The sequence below is a fragment of the Mesoplodon bidens genome, assembly GCF_964165515.1.
Source record: "Mesoplodon bidens genome assembly, chromosome: 20".
In the NCBI taxonomy this organism is placed as follows: Eukaryota; Metazoa; Chordata; class Mammalia; order Artiodactyla; family Ziphiidae; genus Mesoplodon; species Mesoplodon bidens.
Genome location: NC_138181.1, coordinates 30044574 through 30062926, shown reverse-complemented (window position 1 = coordinate 30062926; position 18353 = coordinate 30044574). Strand labels below are relative to the sequence as shown.

At 50.8% G+C, this 18353-nt stretch overlaps 1 protein-coding gene across 1 annotated transcript in view; it reads left to right on the top strand.

The window, feature by feature from the left end:
* Positions 1-18353, top strand: part of TDRP (testis development related protein) — a 129423-nt gene that overhangs the window by 2930 nt on the left and 108140 nt on the right. The window contains exon 2 of the mRNA XM_081221063.1: positions 5449-5648. Within this exon, the coding sequence (XP_081077189.1) occupies positions 5546-5648 (103 nt within the window). The 5' untranslated portion in view covers positions 5449-5545. The remainder of the gene's footprint in view (positions 1-5448; positions 5649-18353) is intronic.

Here is an 18353-nt window from a genome sequence, read left to right as displayed (position 1 = left end):
TTCAGCAGCTGGGGTCCTAGAAACAATGGAGCAACCAACCAACCACACAACCAGCTAAACCAACCAACAACACTGCCACTCAACTAGCCAATCACACAACCAACCAACCATACAACCAACTAAATCAACCAACAACACAGCCGCTCAACTAGCCAATCACACAACCAACCAACCACACAACCAACTAAACCAGTCAACAACACAGCCACTCAACCAGCCAATCACACAACCAACCAACCACACAACCAACTAAACCAACAAACAACACAGCCACTCAACCAGCCAGTCACACAACCAGCTAAACGAACCAACAACACAGCCACTCAACCAGCCAATCACACAACCAACCAACCATACAACCAACAACACAGCCACTCAACTAGCCAGTCAATCACTCAACCAGCCAATCACACAACCAATCAACCACACAACCAACTAAACCAACCAACAACACAGCCACTCAACCAGCCAATCACACAACCAACAACCACACAACCAACTAAACCAGTCAACAACACAGCCACTCAACCAGCCAATCACACAACCAACCAACCACACAACCAACTAAACCAACCAACAACGCAGCCACTCAACCAGCCAGTCACACAACCAACCAGCCAACTGTACAACCAGCCAACCACACAAGCAAATATGCAACCAACCACACAACAAACGACACAACCAGACAACCAACCTCAAGAAAGAAAAGAGTGAGCTGCTCGATGTAGGTGGGTATTTGGTGCACCAGAACACTCACAGTTTGAAACATGAAATCCGCACTTTGTAAACATTGAAGTCCATGTGAGCAAAGGGCAAAAGAAAACTAACGAAATTTATATCAGAGTTCTTAAATGTCAAAAGATTCCGAGACTCCTGGCTACGCTAATACACACATAAATGTCTCTGCAGGCTTAATTATTATTTGCTGTGTTTGATTCACTTACAGCATGCCTGCAGCTTTGGGGTGTGTGAATGTGAGAATAAAATAGAATTTATTACTGTAAGTCACAGAGTGCAGTCTCCTGTCTAGAGACACAGAGGCCTAATCTGTTAGAAAATCTAGGCCAAGACGAATAGCAGAGCCTGTGCTGCTTCTCTTCCTGAGAACATGCACGTGTGCCTCAGACCAGGGCCCACTCCGAGGCCCAGCTGCAGCCCAGGCTCTGCAGGGACAGCCTGGAAGCACAGAGAGCAGATGGTGTCTGGTTTCCCGGTTTGCAGCCTTCTCAGCGGCCTGATGTGACCGTGCCTGAAGGGAATCTGTAACTAACGGGAATTAAAACACCACATCGGCCAAGTTGGCAAATTGTTGACTCTTTAAAATATGTTCCATCAGATGCCACTCATGTTTTCAGTATGCATTCTCTTTTTTTTATAAGATGTATGTTATCTATGCATGTACCGTTTTGAATTAGGAAAAAATCAACCTTTATTCATAAAATTACTAATTGGCATTGAAAAGGGGACTCAGGGGCCCACATTTCAGTACATGAACAAGAGGGAAGAAGTCAGACGTTGCAGAGACATCTTGGTGAGACGCTCCGGAGACCCCACATGAGCTGGGTGGCTGCAGCCGAGCTGTGTCCTGGGGCAGGCGGTATCATTCCTGAGTTTTCTCAGCAGTTTGTCTTCTGCTTTCCCCTCTCTCCCAACTTGCAGAGGTTTGCTTTGTGCCCCAGAGATTTTTCCTGCCCTTGCTCTGTGTTAGCCCTGTGGTAGAGCCTGGGAGGGGCCTTATCGGAGGGGAGGGGACGCAGGGGACATGGGTGGGTGTGGGTGACCAAGAGAGCCAGGAAGAGCTGGAGTCGTGTCTGGAGACCCAGCAGCCAGCGTGCCCTGCGGACCGGCTCATCCGTGGGCAGAGGGTCAGCACCGGGGCTGCAGGTGCAGCCTGAGCCTGGTCTCTGGAGGACACTCGGTCTTACACGTTCATGCCCCGCAGGCCTTCACGAGGATCCCCAGTGTCCAGGAAGTGCTTGTTGAGGATACAGGGGAGGGAAAAAGCTTTTTGTCTCCGCTCCTGGGTTCTGCGCTGGGGCCCGGAAGTTAAACCTGCAAAAGACAGATTGACAAGAGGAAACAAACAGAGTCTCCTAAGAGGTGATCACACACACACACACACACACGTACGTGCACGCACAAACACGCACACGCATGCACACACAGACGCGCACACACAGACACCCACGTGCACATGCACACGCACACAGATACTCCACAAACATGCACACAGATACATGCACGCTTACATAGACGCACGCAGACGCACAGAGAGACACACACATGCACACACACACACACACAAACGCAGACACACACACACTCAGGAAAATCCAGTGGTGAGGAGCTCAGAGGGGTGGTTAGAACTCGACTCACTTGAGCAAAGAACGGGATTTGCAGAGAAGTGACAAGACAAGGAAAGGGCAGCCACCTGGGACGGTGAGCCTGTGGGGAAACGAGTGCAGATAAAGAGGGCGTAGGTTTGCCGTGTAGATTCCTCTGTGCCTCCCTGGGCTGGTGAGAGTCTGGATGTGTCCCCGGGGATGAAGAGTCTAGGAGGCGTCCTCTTCCTGCTACGGTGGTGGAAGACACATTACAAGTGGACATTTCTGTCCTGCTTCTAGGAAAGTGGGGGCGGGGAGCCGCTGCTCCCCAGTCGCCTTCAGCTCACAATGGCCCTCGTGCCAAAGAGGCCAGTGCTGTGGGGGTGGGGGAGGTGTGTTCTGCCCCTGGGTGTCCTGGCTCCTCCTGGGCTCTCCTGGGGTGGGGGGCGGGCTGGCCATGGGGTCCTGGGCAGTAAGTCTGCACCACCCAGCATTCCCTGAAAGCCTTTCAAGAATCCCAGAGGACTTTGGACAAAAGACAGAAACTTAAGGTAAAAGTAATATATCTTCTGGGAAAACCAAACTACAAGGGGAGCCTCTTGGAAAAGCAGGAGTCAGCGCTGTCAGAGAGACGAGTGAGGCTTTGTGCAGATCGTTCTGACGGGATGTAGGCAGGACCAGGGGGGAGCCTCGCAGGAGGGGCGTGGGGATCAGAAACAGGAGGGAAGGCCTCCCCCATGAGAGGATAGGAATTAGGTCAGCAAAGGCGAGGAGGTGAGAGGCTGCGGCTCCCTTGATGGAATTAAAACAAGTGCAGAGGGCTTCCTTGGTGGTGCAGTGGTTAAGAATCCACCTGCCAATGCAGGGGACATGGGTTCAAGCCCTGGTCCGGGAAGATCCCACATGCCGCAGAGGAACTAAGCCTGTGCGCCACAACTACTGAGCCTGTGCTCTAGAGCCCACGGGCCAACACTACTGAAGCCCACGTGCCTAGAGCCCGTGATCTGCAACAAGAGAAGCTACTGCAACGAGAAGCCCGCGCACCTCAAGGAAGAGTAGCCCCACTCGCTGCAACTAGAGAAAGCCCGCGCACAGCAACAAAGACCCAACGCAGCCAATAAATAAATAAATAAATTTATTTTTTTAAAAAAAGTGCAGACACGACACCCTCCCTGTACAATTAATCAGACAATATTATTAAATTATCGTTTGAATAATCTTTGAAAAAAGGTCTTGAGATGTAGGATGCTTTAAGGTACAAACTATTAACCTTTTACCAAGTAATTAAAGCCATCAAGTTATGTATGTAAATGTAATGGTGCTTTGCATCCATTTCCTCCAAGATTAGACTTGGGGGTTTCTTCTTTTTTTTTTTTTTTAATTTTAAATTTTGAAAATGATGCCTGTCAGCCCTGTTATATTTACCCAAGGGATGTACTGAACAGCCCATCCCTTTTGTCCTTGTTAACTACACACACATTTAGACCATGCTGAGGACTCTCCTTCACGAGAATTAATTCCAGGAAGCTTGAAACTGAACTCTTGGTCAGGCTCCAGCAGATGGCCCACCAGTGTCCAGCAGTGTATCTGTTTTAAGGTAAAATCACAGACTGGAGCAGATGTTTGTCCCCTGCCTCCCCTGTCAGGGGTTGAGGAAACGTCAGCCACACCCAGAAACGAGGAGCTGGGGCGGCCTCGGGGGAGTGACAAGGGTGACGGGGGCAGACGTCAGGCCAGACCCTGAGCACGGCGGAGGAAGTGCATGGACTGTCCTGCAGGGCTTTGTCCGGTTTCACATTTCCCTCAAACGCTCACTCCTGACCCCGGAAGCACTTGCTTTGAAGTCTTGGTTGAAACAAAACTGGGATTTTTAAGAAAAGTAAAACTAACACAATTTCCGGTACTTTAAAATGTGAACTGTATTAAGCTTTTATCGGCTTTTGTCAAGATCAGATTGCAAGGACTTCAGTCCCAGCCACACCCAAAGTGAAAGAAGAGATCCTGTCCTGTTCCCAAGGAACCAGTGGCCAGATGGGGCGAGGGTTCTGTCCTGGGTGCCTCGCCCCTCTTCCCTGGGGCCTCCTCCTCCCTGGGGGCCTTCCTCACCCTGATTGTCACCACAAACAAAATGAAAGGAAATACCGGAAATAGAGGCCAGGATGGAACCAAAGGCTGCAGAACGCCAATTCCATGGAGCTCAGAAATCACGTGCTCTGTTTACACTCACAAGAGGAGAGCGAATCTCTTCTATCGAGAAACCTCGTTCACGCTCGTTTCTTGGGTTTGGTAGTTTTTCTGGATCACAAGCAAGAAAACATTATGTAGAGAGAACCAGTCACATATCTAGGATGTTTGCACACATTACTTCAAAGGTGGGGGGCTTACATGGAAGGAGGCAAGTCACCCGGACCAGGTTGTCTGGCTGGTGCTTGGGAGCAGGGAGGGGGTGGGGAGGGGGCAGGGAGGGGCAGGCTGGGTGCCGACCAGGGCGGGACGTGCCTTAGAGCCTGCGTCCGAGGGGCTGCAGTTGGCCAGGGGGGGTTGCATGTCAGCGGCTCCCGGGAGGAACTGGGAATGAAAAGTTCAGCTGAAATACAAAGAATTCACATTTTTGGTATTAAAAGATAGCATCTGCTCCCATTTCGTGAGCACCCACCCTATACAGGCTCTTCGTTTACGTGGAGCATCGTTCAAGAATCTGTGACTAAACGCCCAGCTCTGCACCTACTCCTCTGTGTCCAGGACGGCCACTGGGGCTCGTCCTACAAAGGTGCTCAGAGGGCTTCCCGGCCACGGCACAGAGGACGTGCCCCTCAGATGTTAGTTATCGTCGTTCTTCTGAGTGTCTTGGAACCTCAGCCGGAAACATAGGGTCAAGCAATAGGGCATATACTTAGGGGCAGACAGCCAAGGAATTCAGAGCTGGGGTTATTTCTAAGCCCAGCGCCTGGGTTGGTCACTTTCGCGGTAGCCCCTTCGGCTCATGCGATGACCCCCCCACCACGCCCATGACAGGCGGGTTATTTGATATTTCGTGTGTGCCGAGCTGTAGCCCAGAGGCTCTGAATTAAATTCTTAGTGCAAAGTGCTTTCCAAACCGTCACTTCCTGTGTCTCTGTTTCAGTTCTTCTAGGAAGCTGTTTTATCCAATAAGAAAGATTGGAGTTTTCAGCCTGGAAGAGGGAGCAAGGTGACCACGCCACAGAGACGCCAGGGTGGAAATGAGCAGGGGCGGAGCCCCGGCCGGCCCTAGACGGAGCCGGGCTCCAGGAGGAGAGCGCATTCATGAACCTGTGAGATGCCCTCGAGCGCCTGGGCCCAGAGGTGAGTCCCTGGGAGAGCTCGGCCTGTGTCGCGTCTTTCACCCGGAACAAGACAGGCAGAGAGGTGACAACAGGGGGACAGCGTGTAGCTTCCGAGGGTGGACGGTGGTGGGTGAGTGGGTGAGGGGCCCCGGCGCAGGCTCTGGGCTGAGTCTCGGGTGGAGGTGAGCGTGCAGCCCTCCTGGAGGGGGACACGGGGCGTGGGGCTGGGAGAGAAGAGAGCTTTCCCTGCCTTTGCTGCTGCTTAATCAGCTTCAGCTCAAAGTGAACTTATGTCCCAGAGGCCCTTTGGGGGGACACGTGCTGGTTTCCTTCGGCCTCGTGCCTGATGGGTGATTCTTCGTGGGGGGGGGCGGGCGGGAGGACCCAGCCCGTGGGTATGCCCACCGAAGGGTGCGGCCAGCCCGGCGGCTCCGCTGGTGTCAGCACCTGGGGAGGGAGGGAGGGAGGCTGGAGCCCCTGAGGACCACAGTGACTGGGCTGCAGAAGCAGGAGTGTGGGTTCAAAGTCGCCTCATCGCCGAGCGCTGCGTGCGGGCAGGTCGGTCGGAGCCCCGGTGCGCAAAGTCCACACGGACGCCTGTGAGACTGAGCCCAGGGCTCCGTCCTCGGGCCGGATGAAGGGGGCAGAATCTGTGCGGGTGTCCTGGACGCGAATCAGTGCCGGGAGGGCCACGTCCTGGGGACCAGGTGATTTTTCTCCGAGAGGAAAGATTAACAAGGCTTCGGGGCCGCGCGGGCGCCTCGGGCCCAGGTGTGTTGCTGCGTGTTCCCTCCCGGGCGGTGGCCCAGCGCCCCGGGTGTTCGCCAAGCGTGTTGCTGGGACCGGATGCGGCCCCGCGGGTGGGGCCCACGCGGGAACGCGCGCTCTCTCTGTCTCTGCTCTGGAGGCCGGAGGCCGGGGGGTCACGGCGCCGGCAGGGGGCCTCCCCGGGGGCTGTCGGCCGCAGACCCCTCCCCGCCCCCGCTCCCTGTGTCGCTGTCCGCCCGTCACTGGATTAGGACCCGCCGCCAGGACCCCGTCTAACTCGAGCGCAGGTGTAAAGACCCCTCCCCGCGTAGGGTCACGTTCACGGTGCGGGGGCAGGACCCCCACGGCTTTGGGGGACACAATTCAACCCCCAACAGTAACAAGACAGTTCCTGAGCTTGGAGGACGCGCGCAGGACGGGGTCAGCGGCCGAGCCCCTCGCGGGTCATCTCTGCCCCGCTGGGAGGTGGGCCCCGCTGTGCCCACCTTTCTCGGAAAGGGGTTTGGGAGCGGGGACCCTGGGACTGCAGGCCAGAGTCAAAGCCTGCCCCCTTGGCCTCTGGGCCCCGGGCTCCCGTGAGTAAATTGTGTCCGAGATGGAGTCTTAGTTCATTTCCAGGCCTACCACCTAGGAGACTGTTATCATTTTGCCTCTGAAGATACTGGCCGTCCACCAGCACTGTGGCCTGAGGAGGAGGGGCCCAGGGCCCCCGAGTTGTGAGGCCGCCCTCACAGTCAGGACTCAGCAGTAGACCTCAGTCGGTCTCAGGCTTTATGCATCTGAAAAGTCGCCTTTTGAGAATTGCTTCGTGAGCAGGAAACTTGAAACATTGGGTTTTCAACATGTAAACGCAGTTTGGTTTTGAATCCATTTGTGATGTTTATGAGAAGAGGCCATACGATTGCAAAGCCCTTTCTTGTAACTTCAGGTCCAGCCTGTGAAGTGAATTTCTCTTTCTTGGTAGCAGCCTTTGGGGTTAAGAGAATCTGCTAATCAGAAGTGAGACATTTAGTAGAACTAGCTGTTCTTTTTATTTATTTATTTATTTATTTATTTATTTTTGGCTGTGTTGGGTCTTTGTTGCTGCACGCGGGCTTTCTCTAGTTGCGGTGAGCAGGGTCTACCCTTCATGGCAGAGCACAGGCTCTAGGCACACAGGCTTCAGTAGTTGTGGCACACGGGCTCTAGAGCGCAGGCTCAGTAGTTGTGGCACATGGGTTTCGTTGCTCCACGGCATGTGGTATCTTCCTGGACCAGGACTCGAACCCGTGTCCCCTGCATTGGCAGGAGGATTCTCAACCACTGCACCACCAGGGAAGCCCTGAACTAGCTATTCTAAGAAGCCATCCCGGTTGTGTGAGAACTTTGGAAGCTGGTTTCCAGGAGGTGGTGGGTAAGCCAGCTGGGGGTTGGTTGATTGGTTGGTTTTGGGGGTGGGGACCTGGATCATCAGGGAAGAGTTCTTTGGAGAAGGTGACCCCCATCTTCCCGTGCGTCCTGGCCTCTGCTCTGGACCAGGCTGCACCCCAGTCACTGGACCAGCCCCCTGACCTTCTGTGATGTTATGATAAAAAGCACATACTTTCTCTTCATGCCCAGCTCCTGGCTGGAGCTCCCAAACCTCTCTGATTTCCTAAGCAATGAAAGTGCCAGGAGCATCTTTTGCTCTGGTATTTGGTCTTTCTCCCCACTTCCTGACACTGAGCCCCTAAACCCCCTGGGGTTTCCTGGGTGATGGGAGCATGTTTGTCCAAACGAGACAGCTCTGGGTCGTCCTGGACAGGGCTGGTCACCAGGAGGACCAAGGCATGGTCAGAGGCTTGGGACTTCCAGCCCCACCCTCGTCCTCCTCGGAGAAGAGAGGGCTGGAGATTGAGTTAAGGACGGATCGCGCCTTCGTAACGTGATGGAGACTCCATCAAACTCCCAGTAATGGGAGACTTGGGAGCTCCCAGGCTGGGGCGCATGTCCCTGTGCTCGGGGCTCAGAACCCAGGGAAACACGTCCATCGGCCCCTTATATGATAAGGATTTGATAAAGGACACAGATGAACAGCCACAAAATAGGGCACAGAGCGCGAGATCTCGGGGTCCCTGGGAGCTCCTGTCCCCATGGAGTTGGGGTGCATCACCCCCAGCCTACAAACTCGGGGTCAACCTGTGACTTTACCAGGTGCTTACGTATAACCGCTGCTGAGGTCTGAATGTGTGCGTCCCCCCAAATCCATGAATCTGAGACCCTAACCCCCATGTGTTTTGGAGGGCTCTTGGGGGTGGTGAGGTCTTGAGTGTGGGGCCTGGGTGAACGGGGTCCGTGCTCTCATGGCAGACACGGGTGAGCTGTGTCTCCTCCATCCCCGCGTGGGGACGTCCACGACCTGGACGAGGCCCCACCTACACGCCGACGCCCTGATCTCGGACCTGTGCCTCTAGGACTGAGAGGGGGCGTGTCGTGGGGTTTCTGCCGCAGCACCCCCACCCGCTCTCTCCTGCAGCAGGTGGGCTGCTCCTTGGGGCTCCTCCACCCTCCGCTCTCTGCCACCTCCCACCTCACAGGCCGGGACCTTCAGGGGGCTCCCCAGCACCCCCCGGCCTCCTGCTGACCCTGCCCCCCCATCTGCTCTTCCTGGGGGCCCGGCTCCCTCTGCTGAGGCACTGGTGCACATGAGGCCTGACTCACAAGCAAGCACCTCAGGAATGGAGAATGCTTTCATCCCAGCAAAGGGACCTGGGAGACACTTCCTGCCATGGATGTTTTGTCATCCTGCCTGTTTCCACCCGTCCCACCTGACCCAGCTCTTAGGTCTCCTGCACCTACTGGAAATGGCAGTTTCTAGACCCCATGGAGTAAATCATTTTTGAGGGGGTATTTTTTCTTTTCAGCTTTATTGACATACAACACGCGAATTTAAGGTGTACAGCGTGATGGTTTAATACACACATGTATACTGGGAACTGAGTACTGCACTAGGGTTAGTTAGTTCCCCCAGCCCTCACATCATCACCTTTTTCCTGTGGTGAGAACATTTAAGATCTCCTCTCTTAGCGACTTGCAAGTGTACAATACAGTATTAGTCATACAGTCACCATGCTGGACATTAGATCCCAGAACTTACTCACCTTCTAACTGGAAGTTTGTGCCCTTTGACCAACGTCTCCCCATCACCGCCCCCCAGCCCCTGGCAACCGCCATGCTACTCTCTGCTTCCATGAGTTTGACTTTTTTAGATGCCACATATAAGTGAGATCATATGGTATTTCTCTTTCTGTGTCTGACTTGTTTTACTTAGCATAATGTCCTCAAGGTCCATTTATATTGTTGCAGATGGCAGGATTTCCTTGTTTTTTATGAGTAAACAATGTTCCTCTATCTATCATCTATCTACCATCTATCTATCTCTATCATCTATCATCTAATCATCTATCTATCATCTATCTAATCTATCATCTATCTATTATCTATCTTCCTGTCTCTCATATTTTCTTTGTCCATGCATCTGTCAGTGGACACCTAGGTTGTTTCCATGTCTTGGCTATTGTAAATAGTGCTGCTATGAACATGGGGGTGCATGTATCTTTTCAAGCTAGTGTTTGCATTTTCTTTGGATAAGTACCCAGAAGTAGAATTGCTGGATCATACAGTAGTGGAGGGCAGCACAGAGGTCGTGTAGAAATGTGTCGACTGCAACCGTGTGGGCTCTCCTGGTCTCACCGAAAAGTTAAGGAGTAGGTGGTGGCTTGTGTTGGTTCATCTCCTCAACAGCATCACTAGAGACCCACACTCTTGGTGGATTTCTACTCCTCCATCTTTCAGATGTTGGCTCTTGCTTGATGCTTCACGGTCACAAGGGCCAAAGGGTTTGTTTCAGGGAAGAAGGGGGGCTTAGATATTGAGTAAGGCAGTGAGGAGCATCCAAGTCACAGGTCGTGATGCCCATAAACTCACCTGTGGCCTCGCCACATCACAGGTGAAGAGTCAGAGGGCCACCTCACAGCCCACAGACTCTCAGCCTGCTCTTCTCCCAGCCCTACGTAGCCTGGAGGAGGACCACTCATTTCTGTCGGCGGTTTCCAGCCCACAGTGCACATGGTTTGGACAAAGACAATGGCCAAGCATTCTGAGAACCTTCTGGTACAAGACCCCATGCAGTCACTTCTTTGCTGTTTCAACTATAAGGATCCTTATCTTCTCTGCTTTACTCCCGTTGACTCCGTATTGTGAAAGAGCTTATCTACCAAACTGATTTTTAAAAATTGTTTCCATTATAAAGATAATTACATAACTAACTAGACCCCATAATCAGAATGCTAATTGGGATTACCACAGTAGGCTGATGTAATTACAGCCCCAAAAAAGTAATGGGGCCTCCCGGGGAGGCTTTGCATGTGTTTATGGGTGAGTGTGGGATTTCCATTGGGTTCATTCATTCCACTACTGTCTACTGTGATTTCCATTAAGTTCTCGGCTGCCCAGCGTCCTGGGAACCAGATCAGTAACCGTGTTGGATCTGCTACTGTAGTTCCTCCCCCTCCCCAGCCTGGTCCCCATGAGATGGGGTGTTGAGGACGATACCCTAGAAACTGCCTTGGAACCCCGAGAGCCTCCAGTGCCAGGAAGAGTGAGAAGTGGTGAAGAACATCCCTGCTGGTCAAGAGGTGCTTGTCTGCCTTCCTCTCTTGGTCGCCAAGTCCTGATAGGCAGCTAGTGGTCCGGCCCCAGGCTTGCGGTCACCCTTCACGCCAGAGCCACATGTGAGGTGTTAGGAAGCTCGGGAGCCACATACAGGCTTGAATGTGGTGGCTTCCAAGTCCTGCGGACAGTCTGCCAGCCCAGCCCTGGAGAGGGACCCTTTGCAGCAGCACCGCTGACCTCCACCTCTCCTCCTGTTCCTTGCATTCCTGGCCCCGTGGACTCTGCACAAAGTGGGCAGCCCTGGAGTTGAGCTGGAATGTGAATGTTTTTCCCGTTAGTTTCAGGCTCGCAGAATCAGGTCCCCTGACGTGTTTGCTGGGAAGAGAGCCTGAGACAGAGGCCAGAGTCCAGAGGCCAGCATGTCTGCTCTCAGGGAAAGGCTCCTCTTTAGCTAAGTTGACAATCCTATGTGTCAGCTTGCGTGACTTTCTAAAGCCCTGGAGTGTCTGGGTCCTGAACCCAAAGTGCTCTTTGAAGCAATGAAAAGCCAGCAGCTGCAGGAGAGCCCGAGGGCCACTGTCACCCCTTCCCCCTACTTTCTTCCCCAGAAAGTCTCCAAAAGCAGGTAGCTGGGTGCTGGGGCTCCTGGGGGCCTTGGTGGGCACTGTTCTGTTATGGGGTGAGGGGCCTCAGAGCTGGACATTCCTCAGGAGGCAAGAGAACCTCTTCCTTCCATTTTCCCATCTGTGATCTGGTTTGGCTAGCAAGGCTGGACTACGTGCACGCGTCCTGCGGGCGGCCAGCTGTGAGCGCTTCTGCATGACCCCCTGTCCATCCCCGTGGCCGGTCAAACCACTCAGAGAGCAGTTGCCTGCTGTGAGGCCCCAGCCATCCTTCCTCTGCACATACAGTGAGCACCTACTGCATACCTAAGCCATGCTTGGGGCTGTGAGTGAGACAAGAGCAATCTGCCTTAGAAGGCACCAGCCTTAAGACATTCTTCACTTGAGATAAGACACATAACGTAATTAATACAAAAAAGAATAGAAGAGAGACTCTTATTCCATTCGGGCTGCTACGGCAGAAATTCCATAGGCAGGTGGCTTATAAACAACAGACACTTATTTCTCATGGTTCTGGAGTCCAGGATCAAGGCACTGGTGAGACCTTCCTGGTTCACAGACGGCGTCTTCTTGCTGTGTCCTCACGTGAGGGAAGGGCTGGGGGCTCTCTGAGGTCCTTTTTTATCAGGACACTAATCCATTCAGGGGGCCCCATCCTCATGACCCAATCGCCTCCCAAAGTGCCCACTGCCAACACCATCACCTTGGGGTTGGGCTTCATCGTATGAATGTTAGGGGTCACGTAGAGGCCTGCCTGAGAGACGGGGCAGTGAGTTTTCAGAGGACACGACACGGTCACCTCCTCTGCCTCATCCTCACCTGCACACACAGCCCCTCCCACCCGGCTCCTTCAAGGGTTACAGCCTCGTGAAAGGATATGTCAACAGGCATGTGAACAGCTGATGTAAAGCTCTGTGAGCCTGGAGGTGACTGACTGCGCATCTGTCCTGTGTAACTGATGTGAAATCATTCAATTCACTGGAAAGAGAATTTCAACCTTGGAGTTTCTGAAGTTCAGTTAGAAGATTGTAAAATGATGGGTGAATCACTGGATCTTAGAACAGAGTGGGAACTTGGACAGCATCTATACCAGGGCTTTCAAAACTTTATTATTGTTATTTTTTAAAGCAGAGGAACTGTTTTCCAAAGTCTTACAGTTTAACAGCATGACAGAGCTGCTCTGACTGAAATTTTTTTCTTCTAACTTCTTAGAAATGGTATTAAAATAGACATCACATAAAATTTACCATCTTAGCTATTTTCAGTGTACAGTTCAGTGCTACTAAGTATAATCATATTGTGTGCAGCCATCACCACCATGCATCATCAGAACCTGTTTTATCTTTTGCAAAACCAAAATTCTGTCTCCATTAAACATGAACTCCCCATCCCCCTCCCCCAGCCCTTGGGGTTTCTGTCTGTGAATTTAACTACTCTAAGTACTTCCTGTAAGTGAAATCGCAATATTTGTCCTTTGTGACTTGCTTATTTTCACTGAGCACAAGGTTCTCAAGGCTCATCCGTGTTGTAGCCTGTGTCAGAATTTCCTTCCTTTTTAAAGCTGAATAATATTCCATTGTGTGGGTGGACCACATTGTGTTTATCCATTCACTGTCGGTGACACTTGCGTTGCTTCCACAGTTTAGCCATTGTGAACGATGCTGCCATGAACATGGGGGTACAAATATCTCCTTGAAACCCTGCTTTCAATTCTTTTGGATATATACCCAGAAGTGGAATTGCTGGATCATACGGTAATTCTATTTTTCATTTTCTGAGGAACCACCATACTGTTTTGCACGTTGCTGTCCCATGTCAACATTCCCACCAACAGTTCACAAGGGTTCCAATTTCTCCACATCGTAGCCAACACATTATTTTCTGTTTTTGTTAATAGTTGTCATCCAGGTGGGTGTGAGGTGAGCATCTTTTCATGTGTTTATTGGCTATTTGTACATTTTCTTTGGAGAAATGTCTACTCAAGTCCTTTGCCCATTTTTAAAAGAGGTCGGTTGTGTTTTTGTTGTTGAGCTTTAGGAGTTTGCTGTATATTCTGAATATTAATCCATTAATGTGATTTGCAAATCTTTTTTCCCATTCTGTGGGTTGCCTTTTTACTCTGTTGATAGTGTCTACTGATGCACAAAATTGTTTAATTTTGATGAAGTCCAGTTTGTCTATTTTTTTTTTGTTGTTTTTACCTGTGCCTTTGGTGTCACATACAAGAAATCATTGTCAAATCCAGTGTCGTGAAGCTTTTGCCCTGTGTTCCCTTCTGAGATTTTATAGTTTTAGGTTTTACATTTAGGTCCTTGATCCATTTTTAGTTAATTTTTGTAGATGGTATGAGGTGAAGATCCAACTTCATCCTTTTGTGAGTGGATGTCCAGTTTTCCCAGCACCGTTTGTTGAAAAGACTGTCCTTTCCCCATTGAATGGCCTTCATGCCCTTGTTGAAAACCTTTTGACAGTATATATGAGGGTGTATTTCCAAGCTCTCTCTTCTAACCCATCGGTCTATCCGTCTGCCTATGTGCCAGCACCACCATTCTGATTTCTGTAGCTTTGGAATGTGTGAAGTCAGGGAGCGTGACGTCTTCACCTTTGTTATTTTTAAGATTGTTTGGCCATTTGGGGGTCCCTTGAGAGTCCATGTGAATTTTTGGATGGGATTTTCTATTTCGACAAAAATGTCATCGGGATTTTGGTAAAGAGGTAACATTTCAAGGGCTTTAAAATGTCCTATTAATGTTATTTACTTTTTTGGCACTTTGTCTTCTCAACATTATGCTTATGAGACTTATCCGTGTGGATGTGTGTGTAGTTCACTCACCTTAATGCAATGTAATGTTGTGTTGTGTGAACACATCATCACTCATCCATTCTCCTGTTGAAGAATATGACGATTATCAGTTATTAAACAATGCTTCACTGTGTCTCCTTGTGTGGAGTGGGAGAGTTTTTCGAAGGTATAAACCTCGAAATGGAATTGTGGGGTTGCGGGGTGTGCCATCTGTTTCTTCATGAGATAGCACCAAACTGGCCTCTACACAAGTTATCCCAGTTGACATTCCCACCAGCAACATCCAGAAGTCCTGGTTGACCTACGTCCCCTCAGTGTGTCTCAGCGTTTCCTATCTCAACACCAATAATGTTTGGAGCTGGATAATCCTTTGGGGGGATGCTGTCCTGTGCACTGCAGGGTGATAAGCCCCATCCCTGGCCTCTGCCCACCAAATGCCAGCAGCACCCCTAGTTCTGACAACCAAAAGTGACCCCAGACACTGCCAAATATCCCCCCTGGGGTAAAAATCACCCCACTTGAGAACCACTGGTGTACTTAATCTTTGTCAACTTCACATAAATAACATCCTTATCTTAATTTGCATCTCTCAATTTAGCAGGGAGGTCGAGCCTCCTTTCCTGACTTTTGGCCATTGTGTTCCTCTTTTGTGAATCTTCTGTTCATAACTTTTGCCCATTTTTCTATTGGGTTGTTTGGTTTATTCTTACTGATATATATATTCTTTAAGTATTTTGGATACTTATCTTTTGTTAGTTATTCCAGTGATCTTTCTGCACCAAAATAATGTTTATATATTTATCCTTATAACGATAGGAAATATAAAGCCTCTTGAATTAATAAACCTCCATATATTTTTAAGTAGATGGGCTTTAAGAATCTTTGGATGATTTGATCTTTCACTTTCTTTTAGTCTTAAGTAAGATGAGTGAACTTTTCAAAATTTCTTTGTGGGGGACTTCCCTGGTGGCACAGTGGTTAAGAATCCGCCTGCCAATGTAGGGGACACGAGTTCAATCCCTGGTCCGGGAAGATCCCACATGCTGCAGAGCAACTAAGCCCGTGCACCACAACTACTGAGCCCCCGCACTCTAGAACCTGTGCTCCACAATAAGAGAAGCCACCGCAGTGAGAAGCCCACGCACCGCAACCCGCGCACGCCAACGAAGAGTAGCCCCTGCTCGCCGCAACTAGAGAAAGCCCGCGTGCAGCAATGAAGACCCAACGCAGCCAAAAAGAAATTAACTTTTAAAATATTTTCTTTCTGGCTTGACATTTTAAAATTTTTTACTCAAGTTGTGCTACTAATCAGGAATTGTTGTCAAAACTTTGCATGAAATCAATCACAGGTTTGAGAAAAATTATCTTGAGACTTTTTTTTCTCTGAAAACATTAACTAATGAAAGGTATTAACTCTGAACTGTTGAATATTTTTCTCACTGTAAGGATTGGTGGGTTTTTTTAATGCATTTCTTTTATTCCTTTCAACAAAGGTAGATTGAGGATGAAGCAGGACACCATAGATACTATCACGTTGAACAAAACAGTCTCCACTTGAGCAGTTTGTGATTCGTTGGGAAAATAAGACACTGGTGCAAATCACCAGAACATCAGAATTTAACACCTCCTAAAAAACAAAAACAAAACAAAACCTCGCAGCCGGATGGGTTTATCTGGCAGCCGGCTCTCTGCCGGTGCACGAGGCGGCGGTTAGGGTCTCCGTCCCGAAGAGCACCCTGGTCGCGGAGGAAATCAGAGCATGTGTCCAGGGAAGCAGGGCTTACTCTTCTGGCTTGAAGCTGCAGAGAGTTTAAAGAAGCAGAGAACCCCGATCTAGCCCTTAAAGAACGGGCAGAATTTCTTTGGGGATAAGAGAGGGGTGGGCTTTCTGGAGCTTAGCGCACAGCTTTGAACGTCTGCCTCAGAAATCAGCGCGACCCTGAGCTGGGCGAAGGCCCCCTGGCGGGACGTGCCCTCGAGCAGCGCCTGCTGTGGCGCCCCAGCTCCCTTGAGCACCCCTACATCACCTCCCACGAGACCATCGCAAAAAATTAGTCAGTGCCTATAAAACCCAAAATTCTTGGGTGATTTTTAAGAGAACTGCAAAAAATGCATTAGTCATCCCCCCCCCAAGGAAAACTCAAGTTTGCCAGTTTTTATCCGGTGGAGGAAGCTGCAGCCTCCGGGGTGTTGCTGGCGGGGGGTCCCCTGGGCAGTGAGGGAGGGTGGTCTAGGCTCTCTCCCTCTCTCCCACCCTCTCTTTTTCTTTCGCTCTTTCTCAGTCTTATATTTAGAACCTGCAGACAAAAAAAAAAAAAAAAAGTGCGTGCCCGGCTGGCTCTATTTCAGCGTGCTGGGTACAGCGTCATGGGGTCAGTCCCGCCCTGGGCTGCGTGGGGGGCGGGAGGGGGGACCTGAGACGGTGCCACCTCTGTGCCGAAAGGGGAGAGGGGCTGAGCCCCGTGCCGGTGTGACCCGGGCCGGCAGACGTGTCAAGTCCACCTCGGAGATGAGAACGACCCAGGAGCAGAAACTAACAGGAATCTGGGGAGTTTTGCCGGGGGGAGTGAGTGTTATTATTTCGGTTTTGTTTTTCTTTTCGAGGAGAAATACCAGATGAGAGTCCCTTTATTTCACCCGCTGGCCTGATCCTGAAACGTATGAAAGGCGTGGGCGTTTCTGGTGCTTTTCCAGGCACTTCCCTCTAGCTGCACGGTCTTCCCACTTCTTCAGTGCATTTGTCACAAACGTAATTACCAGGGTGGAGGTTTTGGAGCTTTGAAAGAACTTCCAGAACTTTGGAACTGTAGAGCTGCTCAAGCCATTTTGTGACACCCCCATGGCTGCAGAGTGGGAGTCGGCTTGGGGCACTCGGCAAGTCTGCGGAGAGGGGGGAGGTGCCAGCTTTAATGCTCTGCTTGCCCCCCACGTGACCAGCCCTCAGCGCCCCAGAACCCGCCCTGGTGAAGCACGCCGTCTGCCCTGACCGCGGATGGATAAACAAGCTGTGCTCCTTCCGTACGACGAACGGAATGTCATTCAGCTTCAGAGAGAGAGGAAACTCTGGCACCTGCTGCGACATGGATGAGCCCTGAGGACGGTCCACTTAGTGAAAGAAGCCAGAACGAAGCACAGACACTGTGTGATCCTGCTTATGTGAAGCAACCAGAGGAATCAAACTGAGACACAAAGTGGATGGGGGTCCAGGAACTGGGGTGGGGGTTGTGTTCAGTGGGGCAGAGTCAGTTTGGGAAGATGAGAAGGTTCTGGAGATGACGGTGGGGATGCCACCAAGCCGTGCACCGAGCAGTGGTTGAGGTGGTGGATTTTCTGTGATGCGTGTTTTCCCACAATTAAGAAACAGCCCCTTCCCAGATGTCTCCTCCACTGGCAGGCAACGTGTGCCTGGGTGTGTGTATGTGTGTGTGCACGTCTGTGTAGTGTGTGTGTGTTGTATGTGGTGTGTGTGGTGCATGTGTTGTATGTGGCGTGTGTTATATGTGGTGTGTGTGTTGTATGTGGTGCGTGTGGTGTATGTGGTGTGCATGTGTTTTATGTAGTGTGTGTTGTATGTGGTGTGTGTAGTGTGTTGTATGTGGTGTCTGTGTTGTATGTGGTGTGTGTGGTATGTGTGTTGTGCATGCTTTGTAGTTTGTGTGTTGTATGTGGTGTGTGTAGTGTGTGTTGTATGTGGTGTCTGTTGTATGTGGTGTGTGTGGTATGTGTGTTGTGCATGCTTTGTAATGTGTGTGTTGTATGTGGTGTGTGTAGTGCGTGTTGTATGTGGTGTGTGTGGTGCGTGTGTTGTATGTGGTGTGCATGTGTTTTATGTAGTGTGTTGTATGTGGTGTGTGTGTTGTGCGTTCTGTGTAGTGTGTGTATTGTGTGCTGTGTGGTA